The sequence below is a fragment of the Polyodon spathula genome, chromosome 8 (assembly GCF_017654505.1).
Source record: "Polyodon spathula isolate WHYD16114869_AA chromosome 8, ASM1765450v1, whole genome shotgun sequence".
In the NCBI taxonomy this organism is placed as follows: Eukaryota; Metazoa; Chordata; class Actinopteri; order Acipenseriformes; family Polyodontidae; genus Polyodon; species Polyodon spathula.
This window is the reverse complement of record NC_054541.1, coordinates 27,198,371-27,217,488: the sequence shown is the minus strand read 5'-3', so window position 1 is coordinate 27,217,488 and position 19,118 is coordinate 27,198,371. Positions and strand designations below refer to the sequence as shown.

The window sequence follows — 19,118 nt, the reverse complement described above, 5'->3', positions numbered from 1 at the left end:
TGTAGAAGATGCTAAGGCTGCCCTTCGAATCAGAGATATTATGGGGCAAGTTCAGTATGGAAAAGGAGGTTTTGGTCTTGAAGCCAGGCATTTTTTTTTATTTATTTATTTTTTTTTTAGAAGGGACTCAAATTAACTGTATTAACGAGCATGAAATTACTTACAAATTATTTAAATGCTCCATCCTGCAGCTAAATTGTTTGTTAGTTTTAAACTGTTACAACCATTGTATCATCTTGGAAAATATACCATTACACTTGGTTTAAAATACAGCAGGTTTAATGTGCACATCTGAGTCCTCAAGAAGACATAGATAACAATGTCTCTTATTAAATCAACAGCTTTCTATTTACGTAAAGGACAAATAGTATGGAAGTGGATTGATGTTTTAGTCCAATCCTGATAGGAGTAAGAAACAGTAGCCTCCTTGTTGTATATAAATGATTGCATTTACAAATCAGCTAATTTCTTACATTATTTTACCGAGTACCAATCATGACAGATGTGCTGTCCATGGAAAAGGAGAAACGTTTTAGGCAACATCCATTTTAAATGTCTTTCTACTGGGTTTCCCACCCTTAAAACTTAGTTTCAAATGGAATTTTCATAGCAGTACATAAAAAAAGAAGAAATGCTCACCTGCAAGCAAGCACAGAGCAGCCATTTACCAGAATACTTGCAAATTTACCTGACATATCAGCAAACTACAATGAACCAATTGTATGGTCATGGCAAATAATGTGGAACTCAAAATAAAATACCAAGACCAAATAGAATAACAAAAAAATATTTTACTAAAACATAAGATTTACAGAATGTTCCAGACAAGCCATACAAAGAGTCACATGCCTTTTTTGGGGTCTACATGACAGCAGTCAATGTTATTAGTGATGGTGGAGTGGTGGACTTCATTATTATTATTAATTTTTTTTTTTTTTTTTTTTAAGGTTGATGTTAAAGCCAAGCTTTTTATTTATTTATTTATTTTTTAAATACATCTACAGCATCTAAAGGGTAAACCAGACTTGGCAGAGGGCATGATCTATGTTCTTCTACTTATCTGCTTTATTAACTCTATTAGCATCACAACAGAAAAAAGAAAAAAAAGTAGTAAAAAAAAAAATGACACTGTGCCCACAGCTAACTCTGCCTACCTTCATTCACAGTGCTCTTACAGTCAAACAAATGCCATTTATATGCAAATTAGAGGCGGGCCACTGCTTCAGAAACAAATTTTAATAAAAAGCCACGTGGTATATTTTTAGCCTCATGCATGATAACAGTGAATCAGTACAAAGACAAATACTCGCTAATGTGCATTTAAATCACCAAAGGACTGAAGTTGTCTGGTTTGTTTTTATGCTGTAATTCACAATCCCCCCCCCCCCCCCCCTCTAAGACTGTGTCCTTTAAATGCAAATTAAGAAGGAAGTGGTCTTGGCAGAACAGGAGTTGCGTTCACACTTGACTTCTGGTTAAACTTATATATTGTTCATGGCGTATAGCCTAGTCCATGCTCTGGCTGCAAGACAGAAAAACAAAAAGAATGTTAGTTTTTTCAAGTATTTCTACTTGACGAAACCCTCAAGATGCATTGGTGGCAAGTCTTTGTACAACCTACCAACCGTAGTTTCAATGAAACATAAAATCTTAGTATACTGCACCACCAGTGAGAACCGAGTGTCGTAGGGAATTAGCAGACTCAGGAAAAGGTGGATCATGCCAGCGCAGTAAGGCAAAAGGTGTGGCAGCAGTTTGATTAACGGGGAGGTTAACTACATGAAGCAACATTTTCTATCTGGTCATTTTATTTGCCAGATTGTATGGTAAGGTGTTCACACACCACTTTCCTTTTTTATTTTTCAGTCTGTAAAATATATGTGCGATGCAAAGCGTTCAGTAATACTGTAGCTTACGTCTTTCTTTATACTAGGCCTAGTGTTAAAATGCTTGTCAGCTTTTTTCTGTCTGTAAAAATGCAGTTGTTAATCAGATGTAGTTGATGTGTGATCGCAAATTTTTTATTTACTCTGTATTAAAAGGTTTTACACGTCAAAATGCTGTCTTTAATCGAAATTAAAATGTTTTAGTAATATATTGTAATGACATACAATATTACTGTAGTACTGCAAGTTGCATTATTTTGTCAGTAGGCGTTAACTATCACAGTTTACAAAGATGAAACATTAACATCCTAGTTAAAAAATAACCAAATTAGCTAAATTAGTTGAATAGGTAAGGAGTTTTGTCATGTAGCCTATGTATCTAGGTTGCAAAATAAAAATTAGTACTGTCTGTAAAAATAAATGAAAGAACAAAAGCGCATAATAAATACAAGTGCATCAGTGATTGCTGTGCATCATGGCCTAAGTTAGTAACCGCAGCATGGAGCTCAATTTTGTCCATGACTGAAAATCGTGCTTTATCTTTTTGATAATCACTCGCATATCTATAATTCCAGTACTACTTACATGTTAAATATGTAACAAAAACATCAAGTTGCTATAACAAACAAACAGACATATAAATGACACTTAAAAGTTCATTTTAAATGATTTATTTTTAGTTAATATATCCAATCAACTTATTCCCTGGGCTCGATCTACTAATTCCCCAGACGTAGTACTAGTAAGAGTAAACCTTAGAAACAATGGAACCTCCCCTTAATTCTAGATGGCGATCCACTTTTTCCCCGGTCTACTTATTCCCCAGAACACCAGACTGCCACACCACAAAATAAATATTCATACAAAAACATGGCAGCCAGGTGCTGGGAGAGCAATATAATAGTCCAAGCCAGATATCATGTGAAATTAAAAAAAATATTGAACACTCATTTCTGACAGTTTCTTCTGCAATGTAGTGAATAAACCGTTCTATTACATTGCAATATCTATGCAAAAAATTGGATTCTCTATGATAACTGACTGGATGCAAATGAAGTAACTGTTCATACAAAACACTTTCTAGCCATAAAAGATAAATCCAGTAAGAAAGTGAAATAGCTTTTTATGAGTGCATTGCATGCGATCCTTTCTGTAGAAATGATTTGTTTTATTTAAATACTTAACTTAAAGCTAATGCAAACAACCATTTACCTGTTTCTATGGCTTGAGCTTCGTTGGTCTTCCACTGCTCAGCTACATCATTAGCTAGTGGATCATCTGGGTTAGGAGCACTTAATAATGCCTGAATGGATAGCAGAACTGTGCGGATCTGCAAAGCAGGGGACCACTTATCTACAGGGAGACAAATCAGGGACTGAAGCAACTGTCAAAGAACCAACAAAAATCAACCAAACGCCAATATGGAGATGTAACACATGTTCTGTTTCACCACATACATTTAAAAGAAGCCTGCATTTCACAAATTGTTGGTTTGCTTTAACCTCATACAAAGCCCCTTTCACACTGGCATGCGCTATCCAGGTCAAACCCCACACAGGTCGCAACCCAGCGTCATGTGGGTCGGATACGTGATTTCACACTGCTTTTTGGAAAAGCAGGGTCGACCTGGGTGACAGAAGCAAGTGCACAATGTGTGTATGCAATGCCCCGGAAGCAGCAACGTTCACACGACCACCCTTTCATCTGTTCAGGCTTTCAAGATGGTGCGCTTATTATGGACGCTTCCATCCAAGCTTCATCTAAGAGCAAATGTTTCTTCATCCCTGCTGCAATGTGGCTCATGGCATGCCTCAAATCAACAAAAACATGTCTAAACAGAATAAAGAGAAATGTTCCTTGCGGAAGTGAACCCTTCGTGCAGACGTGGCTGTTTGTTACTTTAAAGCGCGTCGACCCACATCCTGAGATGCGTCGGTGCCGACCTGGGTCGACCCGGGTCGACCCAGGTACATGGTTTCACACTATGCAGGACTGTGACCAGGGTAGCCAGAGCCCGTATGGCGACCAGGGTAGCAGCGCAGGTGTGAAAAGTGCTTAAGGTTTCTAATGTTAAGTAGGCGAAAAATGTCGTTGTTAATCAGATGTAGTTGATGTGTGATCGCTTAGCTTTTTTTGGTAAAAGCTCAAGTTGTTTCTTTGAATTTGAATGAACTGGCAAAAGCAATGGAGAGTGCTCTGTCTCACAGTGATGAACAACAGTTAGGTCTCCTGAAAGCAGCTTATTTTAAAAGCAGCACCAGGGTGAATGATGATGCAGTAAAATAGGTATAGTTTTTTATATGCAAAAATGCCTTTTCCCCCAGCACACAAGAGAGAGAGAGAGAGAGAGAGAGAGAGAGAGAGAGAGAGAGAGAGAGAGAGAGAGAGAGAGAGAGAGAGGCGCATCTGGATGTTTGATGAGTTTGTGAAGTTTTGTTTTTTCCTCTCAATTCACAGTACTATATTTTAATAACAGTTCAAACTAAATATGCAGAGAGAGAGGAGAGATTTTCTTTTCTTTGGACATCAGAAAGAAACTTAAGCATTTTAATCAGGGACTGAGAGCAACTGTTACCACTTGCACAGAGGCTGGACTGATATTGTTAAGAAGCGATTCTCTGGGTCAGTTCTGATCAAAGTTTTTGTCTGTCCAACAGCAGGTGAAATCATTCCCTTCTGTTTTAATTTTGTCAACCAAGTTTGTGATCACAGGTAAAACTGCTGAAAGTGTAAGACTGCATTCACTGCCGAGATAGGTGTAGCATTTTCCATTGGGGACAATATGTTAAGCAGCTCTTAAAAGATCCCATTGCTCTGGTTTGAGATCAAGGTAGCTATGAGCTTATTTTGTGACTTCGAGCACTCAGTCTGCAGATAATGGCCATCTATGTTTGGAAAGCCAATCAATCATATAGTTGGTTGCATTATATCTCGTTGGCACATCTTGCATAAGTACTTCTTTGTAGAAACTAAAGTGCTCTTATTGCCTGTGTAGTTCAGTGTGCTGTAGAGCTCATTCTAAAGTTGTAAACTGTGTCCCCCACACCTCGCAGCAGTTAAGCCCATCTTTTCTGTCATAAGCAAGAAATTGGCGGCATTATCTGCAACTACTGCAAGTATTTTAGAGAGGTATTTCTAAGTGGTGCTGTAGATTCACAGCAGTGTGGCTCTCTGCAATCGGTTTTGTAGCTAGAACTTTAGTTTGTAAATTCCACTCACCGTCCACATAGTGGCAAGTTAGTCATGTATGGCTCGTTTGCCACACTTGTCCATGTATCTGTTGTCCGGGCAAGAACTCACATTTTCCAGTTCGGACCTAAATGCTTTTTGTTCATCATAGTGTTGCTGTTTAATCAGTTCTCTTACGGTTTTGCGGCATGGCATCCTGTGCTGTGATTCAAGGCAACACAGCAACTTGATGAAAGGTTTGTTTTCAACACTAAGAAGTTGACCACCTTGCTTGTTATTTTACATGATTGCGTTAGCGAAGTTGGTTTCTTTGCAAAGTCGGTGATGATTGCCTGGTCTCCAACTTTATCTCGATCTTCTCTGTAACGTACTGCATGCACCAGTTTAATATGTTCTCAAATTACTATTAGCACCATTGTAACTCGTTCGTTTTTTTACAAAGCTTGCATAGTACAACATTTCGGTGTTCATTTATTTTGTCAAAATAATTCCACATGTCAGGCTGAGGCCTTTTGCCACTTGCAATGTCTGAATGAAGCGGAAGAGCAAACACACCTGATGCTTATTTTCAGCTGTTTTCAACAATGTAATTACTAAAATAAACCCTGCATTATGTGCACAAAGTATGATGTACTTTTTACTATACACATTTCTGAGAAATACAAATATTTTATTTTTCGTGTTTGAATACAATAAAACAAATATTAGTTTAGAAATTTTTCCCCACCCCTAACTACAACTTGTATCTGTAATATTTTTATATATATAATTATTTTACCTAATAAATTAAAAGCAGAGTATCCGGTTACTAAGACTAATACAAATACTGCATTTAAATCAGCCAACAAAAACCTGCCAGCTACTCACATTTATAATATTTTCTAGAAATAAAATGGGCACTTACCTTTCAAAATATCTAAACATATTCTTCCCAGCTTGTCTACATTAGGATGATATATTTTGGTCATGAAACGTACTTTAGGAGCTGCCATAGGGTATTCTTCCGGAAGGAATAGTTCAAGTTTAAAAGTCCCTCCCTCAAAGGGGGAATCCTGCGGACCTGCAATAACCACATGAAAATAGCGAGCGTTGCTTTCGTCCGGCTCTGCCTTTATCCCAGGCACTGGCTCTGCCAGCAAGCGCTGGGTTTCCTGTCGTGACACAGAGAAGGCACAGTCAGACCTTCAGCCTGTATTTTAATCTAATGCATTTATTTCATCTATATTCCCAAACCTTCATTTCAGCAAAAAAAAAAACATTAAATACATAAAAAAAGCATTTCAATCTGTTTGTAGATTATTGCAATTACAAGTCTTGATCTGATAATACTGAAAGGCCTTGCTTATTATATTATTCCAAATATGTATTTACTTAATGACATCAAATGCATTAAGCTTCTAGGAGGCACTTGCTTCACAACAGGAAAAAAAACAGTCCTATTGGAAAATCATCAATAAATATATAAGAACGGGTTGTCGATATCAATGTCCTGCTGGATACTTGCTTTTTGACTCCTGCCATTTTATTACACAGCATGTAAACATACTGCAACACATTTCAATCAATATATTTTTTTATATTGCAAGCCTGTAACTGAGTAAGTGTGAGAACTGTGCAATATCCTCTAAATCAAGCAGTTCAGGCTTCTCCCGGTCTAGGTTAACCAGTAAGTGAGTGTGTTCGGAACCTGCCTGACAGACCTGAGAAACAGAGAGATTCTGTCAAAAGTCAAACTCACAGCCTGTTTGGAAATTACCTTATAAAATAACCTGCCTCTCTCAGTACTCCCAGCAAAACTATGTCCTCATTATTTCAATCTGCTATTCAGAATTTCATTCTGTAACCTAATTTGAACAAATGAGTCAAACTATTCTTTCACCATCTAGAATGAACTTCACATCAGACCTACTTATAAATCAACCATGTTTACCCAAGAAACCACTTTACCATTACTGCTTTCTCAAACCCTCATGGTATAGTTTGCTACCAGCTATAGACCACCTATGTAAACATAGCCACATCCCTTATTGTTGTAAAAATGTAGACTGGCTTGCTTGTATTTCACTGCTGTGTCTGTGGCATTGTAGTATGGTGTGGCTTCAAGGGGGACTGGCAGTGTCTGAGCATTAAACCTCAGTAATGACATTATTACTTTATGACTATGGCCACTTTTTTCGCAAATTAACGTATATCTGAACATGAAAATATCATGCTCGTCCCAGCACTAATTACAATATGTCTCATCTTCAGCCCATATGAAATAGTGGCAATGGTATAAGAAAATACAAACACATATACGTATACACAAGCTTGAAACCAAGCATTTCTTATGTATGCGCAGACACACCCTTGCTCACGTGCACATCTGCATCTTGATTTAAGAGCACAATCGTCTTTTTAAAAAAAAAAAAAAAAAAAAAAACAGTATATATATATTTCTAAGGAAGCTTAAGAGTAATTTTAGGAAAGGTGTTTTAATGCAATCTTTTTTTCACCTATGGAACACCACACGTGTAAGGTTTAAATTTGAGTCACCCAGGAATTCAAAATTTTTTGGCAGTTAGTCAGGTTATGCCAGACACACAGTAAACTTCTAGAACCCTCAAAACTACAAAACAGCACTATTGTACATCTTGGTTTGTCTCAACAAGCCTAATGCTTTTTCTTTTTTTTTTTTTAAACTTAAAAAGTGCCAAAATTTATCACCTTGCTCAAGCTCTTCAGCAACGTCACCCACGTGTATAGTGCTAATGCAAAATGGCTACAGGAAAGCAAAAGGGAGTTGTGCTAACAATTGAAAGTTTTTTTTTTTTCTTTTTCCGTAACCCTATGCATTTTACTGCTGTGTAAATTACCCGACACTAATGTAAGTGTACTCAGCACAGGGGCAGGGCAGGAGCCCTGCACATGGAGAGGGTTTTTTTGTGTAAATGTATGTTGTAAATAGAGTGTATATATATTGTAATTAATTAATTAAGTACCCGATGCTCCTGGGCCTGTCTACTGTGTGCGATTACCAGGTGTGGAATCTAAATCAGCAGGTAGGTGTGTTCCAGCAGGGCGTCAGGTATAAAAAGGTTCAATTTATTCACCTCAGGGCTGCTGCAAAACCAAAGCCAACGGGGCTAAAGAAGCTGAAATTCACCAACTTGTGTGTGGGTGTGGGTGTGTGTGAGAGAGAGCGAGAGAGAACCAGAACCAGGGTTGGATACCGAGAGTGACAGCAGGGTGAGTAGCCAGAAGTTTGTTTATTATTGAACAGAGGAGATTAGTTCAGAGACTGTAGACCACACCAAAGTTTTCGTACACTGTATTGTATGAACTATGTGCGCTGCCATAGCTGGTAGTGTCACATGAGCTGTTCAGTGTGTTGATGTGTAAATAAATCGTGTTAGCCTGCAGGGCGTATCAACCTGTCACAAGCATTAATACCCTGTATCTTTCTAAACAAAGAATTTAGGGGAGATCCCTAATAAAAGGTGAAGCTCAAAACAATAGTTGTGTGAATATAGTAATTGTTACAGCTGTGTATAGTGGTATTTAAACCAGGATTCGTTTATGCAACTTTTTATATCTCTGCCCTTACTCTGGCCCCACCACAGTTGGATACGCGACGGACAACTGCAATTGAAAATATAAATGGTGTGGACACAAATATCATTCAATTGCATAACTATCTTAAATTTTTGCTGGCACACATTTTAAATCAGAAAGCAAAAAAAAAAAAAAAAAAAAAAAAATATGAAAAACAAAATAAGAAGAACGACAGGAAGGGGAGGCCAAGGAGCCTGTAGGGAAAAAAAAACTGAAGCATCGTTATAGTGGGTATGAAGCTACATAAGGAAAAAAAAATGGAAATGGCTTTTTTTACAGCACTGAATTAGGTGGAATGACCTGCATGCTCTGCAAAAAACACAAACTAAATAAAAAAAAAATCTTCGGGGGGTAAATGGAGCAGCACAGCTTGTGTAAGAATGAGAGTGGAGAGTATTGAGGATCACGCAAAATGGGAGGTACACAAGGCATCGGTGTGCGCGGAGGCACAGCTACTCCAAAGTGGCAACATCCTTCAGAAACGTGCAATGGCTGTGGCTAACTTGAGAGGGGCATTTATCGGAGCACTGAAATATATGTACTGGTTGAGAATGTATTAAAAAAAAATAAAAACAACACATTTGAGAACTCAAAAGTAAAAATTATAGGGGAACTAAACAAATAGAAATTGAAAGGCTAACTTCTAAATTAAAAAAAAGTTGAAATGTTAATCTGATACAAATGTTATTAAACATATGTTTATTTATTAATTTGTTTGGTTAATAATTAAGGTAATATGAGATACACAAGTGTAAACTCACATTTTGTTCTGTTGAAAGTGTTAATGGCTGCTATAGTCTGCCACGTGGCTGTAGAAAATTCCTGGGGAGAAGAACCCTGATTATTGATCATTATTGAGATCCACAAGTTTTTATATTTATTGCTTAGTTACTAAATAACAGGAAGAAAAGGTAATTGTGTCAAGGTAAGCATAATTTGTATAATTAAAGTTGTATGCTATAGAAATAATTACCATTCAATATTGATCCACTGCAGTCTTGGCTAGCAGAGCATTTAGCTTTCTATTTACTTTTCGTGCTCGCGAGAGCATGTCTACTCAGCTATGCAACCACATTTATCATGCGACACGAAAATGTCGGCCCTGGTCTTGGATTGCAGGCCCGGGCCACATCGAAACGACAGCCTAAATCTGGGCCAGCCCTGGGCTGCCTTTTCTTTTTTTGGAGCATTCACATATAAGGAAAAGGGCTGCCTTAAATTGTGTGTGAATGGGGTCTATGCCTCCAGTGTACCATGAATCCAAACAAGGAATCCCTTGAGACTGATACCAAAACTGTCAGAAGCTGCTTAATTAGCAATAAACACACTGATCGCTGGCAAAAAGAAAAAACCCTGATATAGTGGAATACTACAATGCCACAAAGTTTGCTGTGGATGTGCTGCTGGACCAGATGGCACGACAGTATTCTGTCAAAGGCTGATCTTGTCAGAGGCCTGTGGCTGTATTTTATAACATTTCGGACCTGGCAGCCATCAAAGCATATGTTTTGTACAAGGAATATACTGGGGAAACTGCAACAACAAGGACCTCGTCTTGCTGTTTGCCATGGAGCTTCGGGAAGCACATAGGGATCAGAAAAGGGCAGAGACAGATGCCCCTTCTGGCAGTGCTGCAGCCGCTGCACCCACATGCAAGAGAAAACAGTGCCAGGTTACAAAATGCAACAACAACAGAACTTTGGATGTGTGCGTCAGTTGTGCAACTGCAGTGTGTGGTAAATGCTCAGGGAAAGTGGAGAAGCATGTATTGTGTGTGGACTGTACAGGTTAGAAAGCTGCCAGGCATGGAAGCTGAATAAATATGTTATGCAAATAGTTTACTGTATTACAGTTATTTATGTTTTTGTAGTGCATTATATACTATTTTTGAAAAGAAAAACCTATTATTTTTACAAACAAATAAAATATTTATACAATTTTGTATGTACAGAGACACATTACAAAATAGTTACTAGTGATATGTTTATTTTAATTTGTTTTATTTACAAAAATAAAAATAACAAAAATTCTCCAGTGCTTCCCTTCCTTCTCACACACCTATGCACCAACTCTAAATGCCTGAACTAGTAAATGCCACTTGTGCGTTTCATATAGAAAAAGGTTTTACACTTAGGTGAAACCATGCTTTTTAGTTCACAGACCTTTTCTTATGGCTAAAAAGGTACGGTAGTTCTCTAGCACTGACACGTTTCTCCAATTTGGTTATAGCTTATAAGAAGGGTGGTTTCATTGAAACTAATCCTAGATCGTAGTGCAAAGTCGTTTGAGTCATTCCAAAATGTAGTAGAAATGTACACAGGATGGGGTTGATCGGAGCAACCTTTACCCTGCTGGGTAATGCCACAGCTAGATTGCAATTAGCATTTTATTATACCAGAGAATCCTCCTTTTTTCTATGCAAAATCTACAGACACAAAAGGTTAATATATTTGAAGACTTTGGACGGGATGAAAGTAATTTGTCATTTACAAATAAACTCACTTAACAGAAACATATAACTAAAGAGAGTCGAAATACCATAGATATTTACAACTACACAGACAAAGCAAACAAATCAAACAAGCACCTTCATTAACACGTTTTTACAAAACGCTTGATACTGTATACAGATGTGCCCAAATACAGATAATTACCCATACAATTACGAACAGAACGTATATCTACTAGTGTAAACTACAGTGAACCCATATTTTTGACAACCTCTATCCACCCTTAGAAAAACCATTTCAGTCTTTAATAAATTAATAAACCTCAATTATTTATTATTATTATTATTATTATTATTATTATTATTATTTTTAAATGCACTGTGGTTATATCAAATTATCATCAGGGTGTCTAAATGCATGTCATGTGAAGTCCCAGACCGGCTTTACGCCCACCACGCATATGTACAGTTTTCCATCACCTTAATAATCAAAGTAAATTATGTAGCGCTAGCTAGGACTCGAGTGGCTGCACACCATGTCAGAAGTCAAATGTGTTTACTCCTTCTTTAGTAAGTACTTCAATTACTACAATTATTTTAATTCTTACACAGAAATGTATCAAAAGTCAGTATTTGTCCATCTGGTATTCTGCAAAATACCTGATATATCCGCACATTTATATTAACTCGTTATTTTAATTGGATTGTCAACTCATTCATTTCAAAGGGCCTGCAACTAGATCCCGCCCATGTCAAGGCCTCTTCACTGAGAAATACCTGCATCACCCTATACTGTACTATCACACATTTCGATAGAGGCGCTTCGAGTAGGTTGGTCACTCAATTTACAATGTATGAAAGAAAGAAAGAAAGAAAGAAAAACACACCTTATGCAGATCCTACGTATTTAATACGCTCAGAGAATAATTAACTGTACCTTTGTAAACATTTTCATGCAAGTTCAAATGAAAGAAATGCACACCCGGGTTGGAATCGTTTAGAAAAACATACCCCGTCTTAACACAGACACTCGTTCGATAATGACATTTTGGGTCTCAGATGTTCTGCATAAACACTCTATCCTACTGTCTAAGGTGACGCGACTAGATTACATTTGTTCATTTAATGAAACACGATCACCCAGGAGGACGAGGGCCACACTTCTCCGCCATCTTTAACAAGGGAGGAGGTATTTTAACCCAACCTCAGTCGGGTTTGGATCAGAGAATAAGCGGAAGTAACCAAAGCAATAGCTATTACTAGAAGTTAGCTGGTGCGTGATCCGCTAACTGGTATCTGGCTTGTTTTACCCTTCGCTCTGTATTCTGGCAGTCGATGTGATGCTATTAACTGTAAAAGAAAACATGTAAGTGTTACCTTAATGATCCTGCGGGGCAGTCCTGCCATCTTGTCTTTAATGCGGTTTTAGGCTCTGGCTCTGGCGCTCTCGCTACTTCTTCGCTCGCATACACAGTGCTGGGGCGCAGCCGCACGATCTTCCGGTGATTACCGTCACTGCGCCGGGAGAATGCTAGGAAATTGAGTTTATTTATGAGCTGTCTAACATGGGAGCAGCAATCGTTTTTAAGAAAAACTACAAGTCCCAAAAGACTGCTCGACTTGTCTGTTGCCGTGAAGTAGACAGATGTAAGAAACTGAAAAAAAGTTCAACTGACCGTGAATTTGGAGATATGTAATGACTCACTTGGGGGAAAAAAGGGAAGTTAGTAATCCTTGTAATTTAAGTAATATACGGACAGTAGTGTATCAGTTGTATCAATTTGCTTACTTGATAGATTTTTTTTTTCTTTTTTTATGTAGTACATGTACCTAGTTTAAAACGGTCATTTTAGATTATAAACTGTAAACAATCTGAGCATTTAATATTTAACTAATTAAAAAAAATTAAAAACTAATTGTATATAATTATAAACTAATTGTATATACCCCGAAATGTTCTCGGGTCTCTCTCTCTCTCTCTCTCTCTCTCTCACACACACACACATATTTTTTAAAGTCCCGTCGTAAATGTATAGAGCTTTATTATGGTATAACCATTGTTTTTCGCCTGTGTGACCAAAAAGGTCCATTCTGGTCAGTATTGTGAGGTTTAATACAATATTTCACATTGAACACCAAGTTAATATTGTGGAAATATTCAGCATGTATATGTATTTCCATAGTAAACTATTATATTCGATCGTGTCATTTATCAGAAAAGAAGTGCCCAGCTAGTTAACCCTAATAGGTAATTGATGCTCTCCTGTTATCATGCTTTTCATGTTATGTCAGCCTGGTCACTGTCATATCTGATAACATATCCGAGTACCTGTTTTTGTATGGTGTCTTAAAAATTTTCTAATGTCAAATTTAATTATTTGAGTCATTGAATATTTAGCTGTTGCCATTGTTTTAACCTATAGTTCTGTATTACATCATACATCCAAGACAATTTGTCATATGTGTGTGTGTGTGTGTGTGTATATATATATATATATATATATATATATATATATATATATATATATATATATATATATATATACACACACACACACACACACACACACACACATAGTACAAATTATAGCAACAACAAATGATTTGCAGCAAGATTAGGGGTGGGGATTGCACTTCCCATTATTCCTCACTCTGGTCCTTTACTTACTAAATATCTTGGTATCGCAGAATAGGTAACTATATCCTCTTTAAAATATATGCTATATTTTTTAATGAACAGTCTCTCCACAAATATGATCCACTTGCTACCAATGCAGAATGACTGGGTGTGATGTTTTCTCTTCATTTTACCCTCAATAATAGGTTTCATAGGACAACACTACATTGAACAGTTTAGCAGTCTTGGCAGTAAGCACTCATGACATTTTTTGGGGGTGTAAAATAGAGAACAAATGCCTTTCATTCAGCATTGTTTGTAAATTGATCATATTTAGGGTACCACTGAACTTGTGAGATGAATTGCTTATTAATCATTAGCATATTTTTAAAGATGAGAACAATATCTACACAGGGATACCAAGATATTTTGTGAGTGAGAGTTATCTAGCAACAAACTATCTATATAAAATATGTAACATTCATAGTCAGTGTGGCAAAGCGGGGTTAAAAAATGTTTCATTACAGCAGTTAAAATACTGAATTGTTGTGAAATTCCATGACCCAAGAAATTACTTGATCTCTCTCGCTATCTATATATATATATATATATATATATATATATATATATATATATATATATATATTATATATATATATATATAGGATATGTACGGACCTTGGGGGGGGCAGGGCCCCGGCAGGGGGTGGCGCAAAAAGCGTACCGTGGTAAATAAGTCGTAAATTTAACAAACGGTAAACGTCTACTGAAGATTTACCAGAAGACGAAATCACAAATGTAAAAAAAATGTAATTACTTCAAATTAACCAAGGGTTTTTTTTTTAAACTGAAGCTACTACAAATGAAAATAAAATGCAGCCTTTGTGAAAAATATCAAAGCCCTTTGCAAAGCTTTTTTTAATTTTTATCTTTTACACTTTTGCTATGTTCATGTTTTGTCATCGGATAGCTGATTGCAATAAGCGTAGACTTTTCTGTCCTTTAGTAGTAAGAGAAGATGCAATTTTAGTTACACTAGTCTCAAGTAGCAAATATCCAGAACAAAAAAGTCACGTTTGTACCCAAAATGTATTAAATTAGCATAGCTGGGAATTCATGCCAGTGGTCTGCTATATTATGTCTGTGGGCTACTGACCTCAGCACCAGACTTGAGCAAACTTGTAGAGTTGAAGTCAAATTTCTTTAACTTAATTCATTTTTTTCACAAGAACTAAAACATGAAAAAACACTTGTTGGTTCCACAAATTTGTTCAACAAGACATATATGAGGCTTAACATAAACTTGCTGCAAGGTTTACAGAAGGAAAATGTCTGGGTTGATTAGCATCTACTGAGGAATTTGAGGAACTCGTATAGGCTACCAGTATACTGGATCCACAATAACACAATAACAAAAAATATAACAACATTCTGCTGGTGAGAGACTTGCGCTGTCCCTGCAGAATTTGGATTCAGGTATTTATTATATAACAGTATTTATTACATAACAGTATATAGTGGGACATGTTTGAGGGCAGGGTAGCATACTGTAGATGAACTACAAGTATTTTGAAAATGTACACTACTAAACTTTGATAGGATATTTTTACCTAAAGTGCTGAATTGCTGATCAGCAAATGGATAGTACAAAGCGCTTTCTTATGGAATTGTGGTATTTGTTTAAGGCTATGTCTGGGTTTTTGTTTCCCATGCTTTTTTCTTTTATTTTTTGAGGCTACAAAAATGTGTATGTGTAAAACAAATTCACAGATAGGTATAAATCATTTTTAAATAGTCCATTTATTAACTGGGTTTAATCCAAGAACAAACAGTACACTTACTTCTGCTTCACTTAGGCATAATCTTGTACAATGTCATCTCCATTTAAAAATAACAATATTGGTGTGAAAACTAAGGTTTTAAAGCCAATTTCTTACCTCTTATTTGCAATGCCAATATATTCACCTGATGCAAATTAAAAAGTTGTGGTTGATTCCTGGAATACAATCTTCCTGTGGTTTTATTAATCCACTGATCAAAAACAAAATGTGACCTAAAGCACAGTAGTAAGGTACTGTACCAGGAATCTATAATATGCTGTTTATGAAATGTCTACATATACAGGAAAAAAATCAAGCAAAGGAACAAATGATTTCCAATACAACAAAGTCAGTCATCGGGAAATTGTAATTTGTAGAACCACCATAAATAGGAAAATGCAAGTGTTCAAAATTATCTGTCTTTAGGAGGATCCGACTTTTTACGTCTTCTGTGATACCTAATTAAAAAAATGAAAATGGAAAAATATTTTAGATTGTGCATGTCAAAACTTTAATTGCACAAATATAAGTAGCATTCTATTTACCTCAGATTGCGGCTATTAAAGAGTATGTTTTTGAACCTTTAGCTCAGTCACTGACACAGTGATCCATGGGGAAACTAGTTTAATGAAACTGGCTGACAAGTTGTGTTTTTTTTTTCTTTTGTTTGTTTGACTTTTTTTTTTTTTTAAATCAACATAAGCCAAAACTGCATTTTGTTGGACCATTTTACAGCACTGGGAAATCGCCCTGGATTACATTAACCTTCTATCCTTGGTTATGACAGGGGCAGTACTTAAAAAAAAAAAAAAAAAAAAAAAAAGCGGTTGATGGACTCAAGGTAGATTCCCTAAAACTGTGGGTCTTAGCTCCAATCAGCTGAAGCACAAACTTGTTTTACAAATACAAGGACATAACAATTTAAACTGAAGAAACATACATAACCATTAATAAGTTTGTTAAAATTGACTTATATGTATGTATATATATATATGTACTATATATATATATATATATATATATATATATATATATATATATATATATATATAAAATTATATATATTATAACAATTTAAAAGAGCAACACGTCTTAGACTAAAACAAAGTTAAAAGCTAAAGGATACATTCTGCTGTGGACCTTTAACCATGGCAATAACTTTAAGGATTAAGTTTAAGGACTTTTAGGATTAAGTTTTCAAATTCTCCAAAGATTTCAAAAACACAATTTAACTGATAAATCATTTACATCTTTTTTTATTGAACAAATTGTTTTAGAAAAGAAGAAACACAACACAGATAACACCTACCTGCTACTGTTACATGAATACAAAAGCAAGCAAGGCTAGTATTTAAAATATTTTAAAAACACAGTGACTACTTACTGTCCAACTGGATACCACCGATGTTTTGTCGTATAGAACATTTTACTGAGCTCTTCGATAGTGGGTGCCTGTTTGTTCTGCAACACTTCTTCATTCAGCCGAGCTTTCAGCACCTGATCGTGTGTTTCCTCATGATTTTCTAAAGGGTCTGGTCGTGGGATAGGCTACAGCAGTGAGGAATGTAAATGTCAATACACTGTACAATACCCATTCATTGCAAGGTTATTTTTATTTTTTTTCCGTATCCAATTTGTAGTCAGAATTATATGTTAACAAATGTTCCACATATTTAGTCTTACACACATGTTACAACCCTCTATCAGAGTTTATCATAATTAACTTTCTGACTGGAAAAGTCAAAAGATTATTCTTAAAGTTACAGTACCTTTGAATGTTCATAAGGGAATTCTGCTAGAGGGTGATAACACACTGTTGTTCTGCCATCTGAGGTCAAGGCAAGTTCCACTTTGCTGCAAAAGATTGGAACAAAAATCATCAGGTGCCACAAATTTAAAACAGAAAGCACTTTGTGAAGCACTACAGAACCATGTGTAATTTTACAGTGTTTCATTTAATTGTGTTCACTAACAGTACAGATCAGCTTACCAGTTATCACCTGGAAGGGCACTGAATGTGGATTTAGGATGAATGCAGTTCAAATTTCTACCTAAGAAAGACAAAAATAACAAGGGTTTAATGTTTGCAACACTTGAATGCGTTTTCTAGTTCTTTTTCATTGCTTGGTTTTTATTTACAATGAAAGAAAACGTAGATACGTCCTGGGGTATTAAAGAAGTTCATGACTAAAATGATCTTTGAAATTCACGTGTGATAAGACATTGTAAAATATAATAACAGTGCAGTACCGTACAGGTTGGTTAGTAAAAAGTAAGGTCATAGGTAGGTAAGGTACGGCATCTTGCTTCCTGTTGAAATATCTCATTTTGTCAAAACAGACAAAATAGTATATTGTATTCGAATTTTGGAGAAACGTCAGTACCCACCTTTAACTGCATTTTGTTTCGCAAACTTGAGTAAATTCCTTGTTAAACTGTTTAACCCTAATATTTGTCGTGCCGCCATGTTTATTGTACATGGGAAACTGGTTCCACCAGTAAATACTCCGTGCACGAAACAAAGTACATCGCTTGCTAGCTCGCCGGCAGTTCCACTAAAAAAAATATGAACAAAAAAGTGTTATCTTTGGAAATTAACGAAGACTTTAATTTCGGTAATTTTAGTTAAAATACTGTAACATGTATTACTATTTTAAATGCTTTTGCAATTGAAAACAAGTTTATTTTAAAGCCATAACGTCCAATCATGATTCATTTTCTCTACAGAGTTTTATCAGAAATCAAACTGCTGGCTTAGCAGCTGTTTACATTATGCTGCAGACACACACACTTCCTCCTCCCTGGAATACATTCAAGGATTTCAAACTTCAAGGCAGTTTTTGGCAACACATACATGGTAGTTTGCGGTGTGTGTGAATGGAAGTGTTAAGTATGATTTAAACAGAAGCGATAGTGAGATACTTCAGGATATGGAGGAAGCTGTGCACACTAAGCTAAATGTCAGAGGTGGTAAAGGGCTTTTTCACCACTAATTAACTTGTCTTTCGTCCAGGGGGTATTCCTCATTATATTAACTGCTTATTATTAGGAGTAACCAAGCAGTTGACAATTGTGTGTTGAAGGATTTGGTAAAAAGTACTATATCATACACCCCAAACTAAAAAAAAAAAAAAAAAATAGTAAATGCCACACTGCTAAAAATCAAGCCCCCTCGATACATCACAAGATATCCCAGAGCACTGAGAAGGGAGTATAGTTTGCCACATCTAAAAGATGTGCTACCTGAAAGGTATCTGCAACAATTTGCTCTTTGTATATGTTAAACATGCTTTGGCATTTAATGTGCATCAGTTAACACAATTGCCTTTGTGTGTGAAGAATTGGGGACCTTTATGGGTTTATTCTGCTTTCGCGTTTGAATCTGGGAACAGTAAACTTGTAAAATTGTAGTTGGTAAAGAATTCTAAATAGGCATCATTACAAATTGTTAACACATTTTTGCTGGCAAAAGCTCTCCCACACTTTAGTAAGCTGTACAAGAGTACTGTAGTTCTTTAACACTATTTTGTGTAGGCAAACAGACACACATAATACACAACCAG

At 36.2% G+C, this 19,118-nt stretch overlaps 2 protein-coding genes across 2 annotated transcripts; both read right to left on the bottom strand.

The window, feature by feature from the left end:
• Window positions 1-771: 771 nt before the first annotated feature.
• Window positions 772-12,612, bottom strand: LOC121319700 (ubiquitin-conjugating enzyme E2 N). Its single transcript, XM_041257391.1, has 4 exons — window positions 12,496-12,612; window positions 5,980-6,226; window positions 3,099-3,239; window positions 772-1,522 (listed from the first exon to the last, which is right to left on the bottom strand). Exons 1-4 carry the CDS (start codon window positions 12,523-12,525, stop codon window positions 1,482-1,484), a joined length of 459 nt encoding a protein of 152 aa, XP_041113325.1. The 5' UTR covers window positions 12,526-12,612; the 3' UTR covers window positions 772-1,481.
• A 2,904-nt stretch (window positions 12,613-15,516) lies between these two features.
• On the bottom strand, window positions 15,517-18,045 carry LOC121320241 (39S ribosomal protein L42, mitochondrial-like). Its single transcript, XM_041258494.1, has 5 exons — window positions 17,944-18,045; window positions 17,546-17,606; window positions 17,325-17,409; window positions 16,940-17,103; window positions 15,517-16,013 (listed from the first exon to the last, which is right to left on the bottom strand). Exons 1-5 carry the CDS (start codon window positions 18,020-18,022, stop codon window positions 15,968-15,970), a joined length of 435 nt encoding a protein of 144 aa, XP_041114428.1. The 5' UTR covers window positions 18,023-18,045; the 3' UTR covers window positions 15,517-15,967.
• Window positions 18,046-19,118: the final 1,073 nt, after the last annotated feature.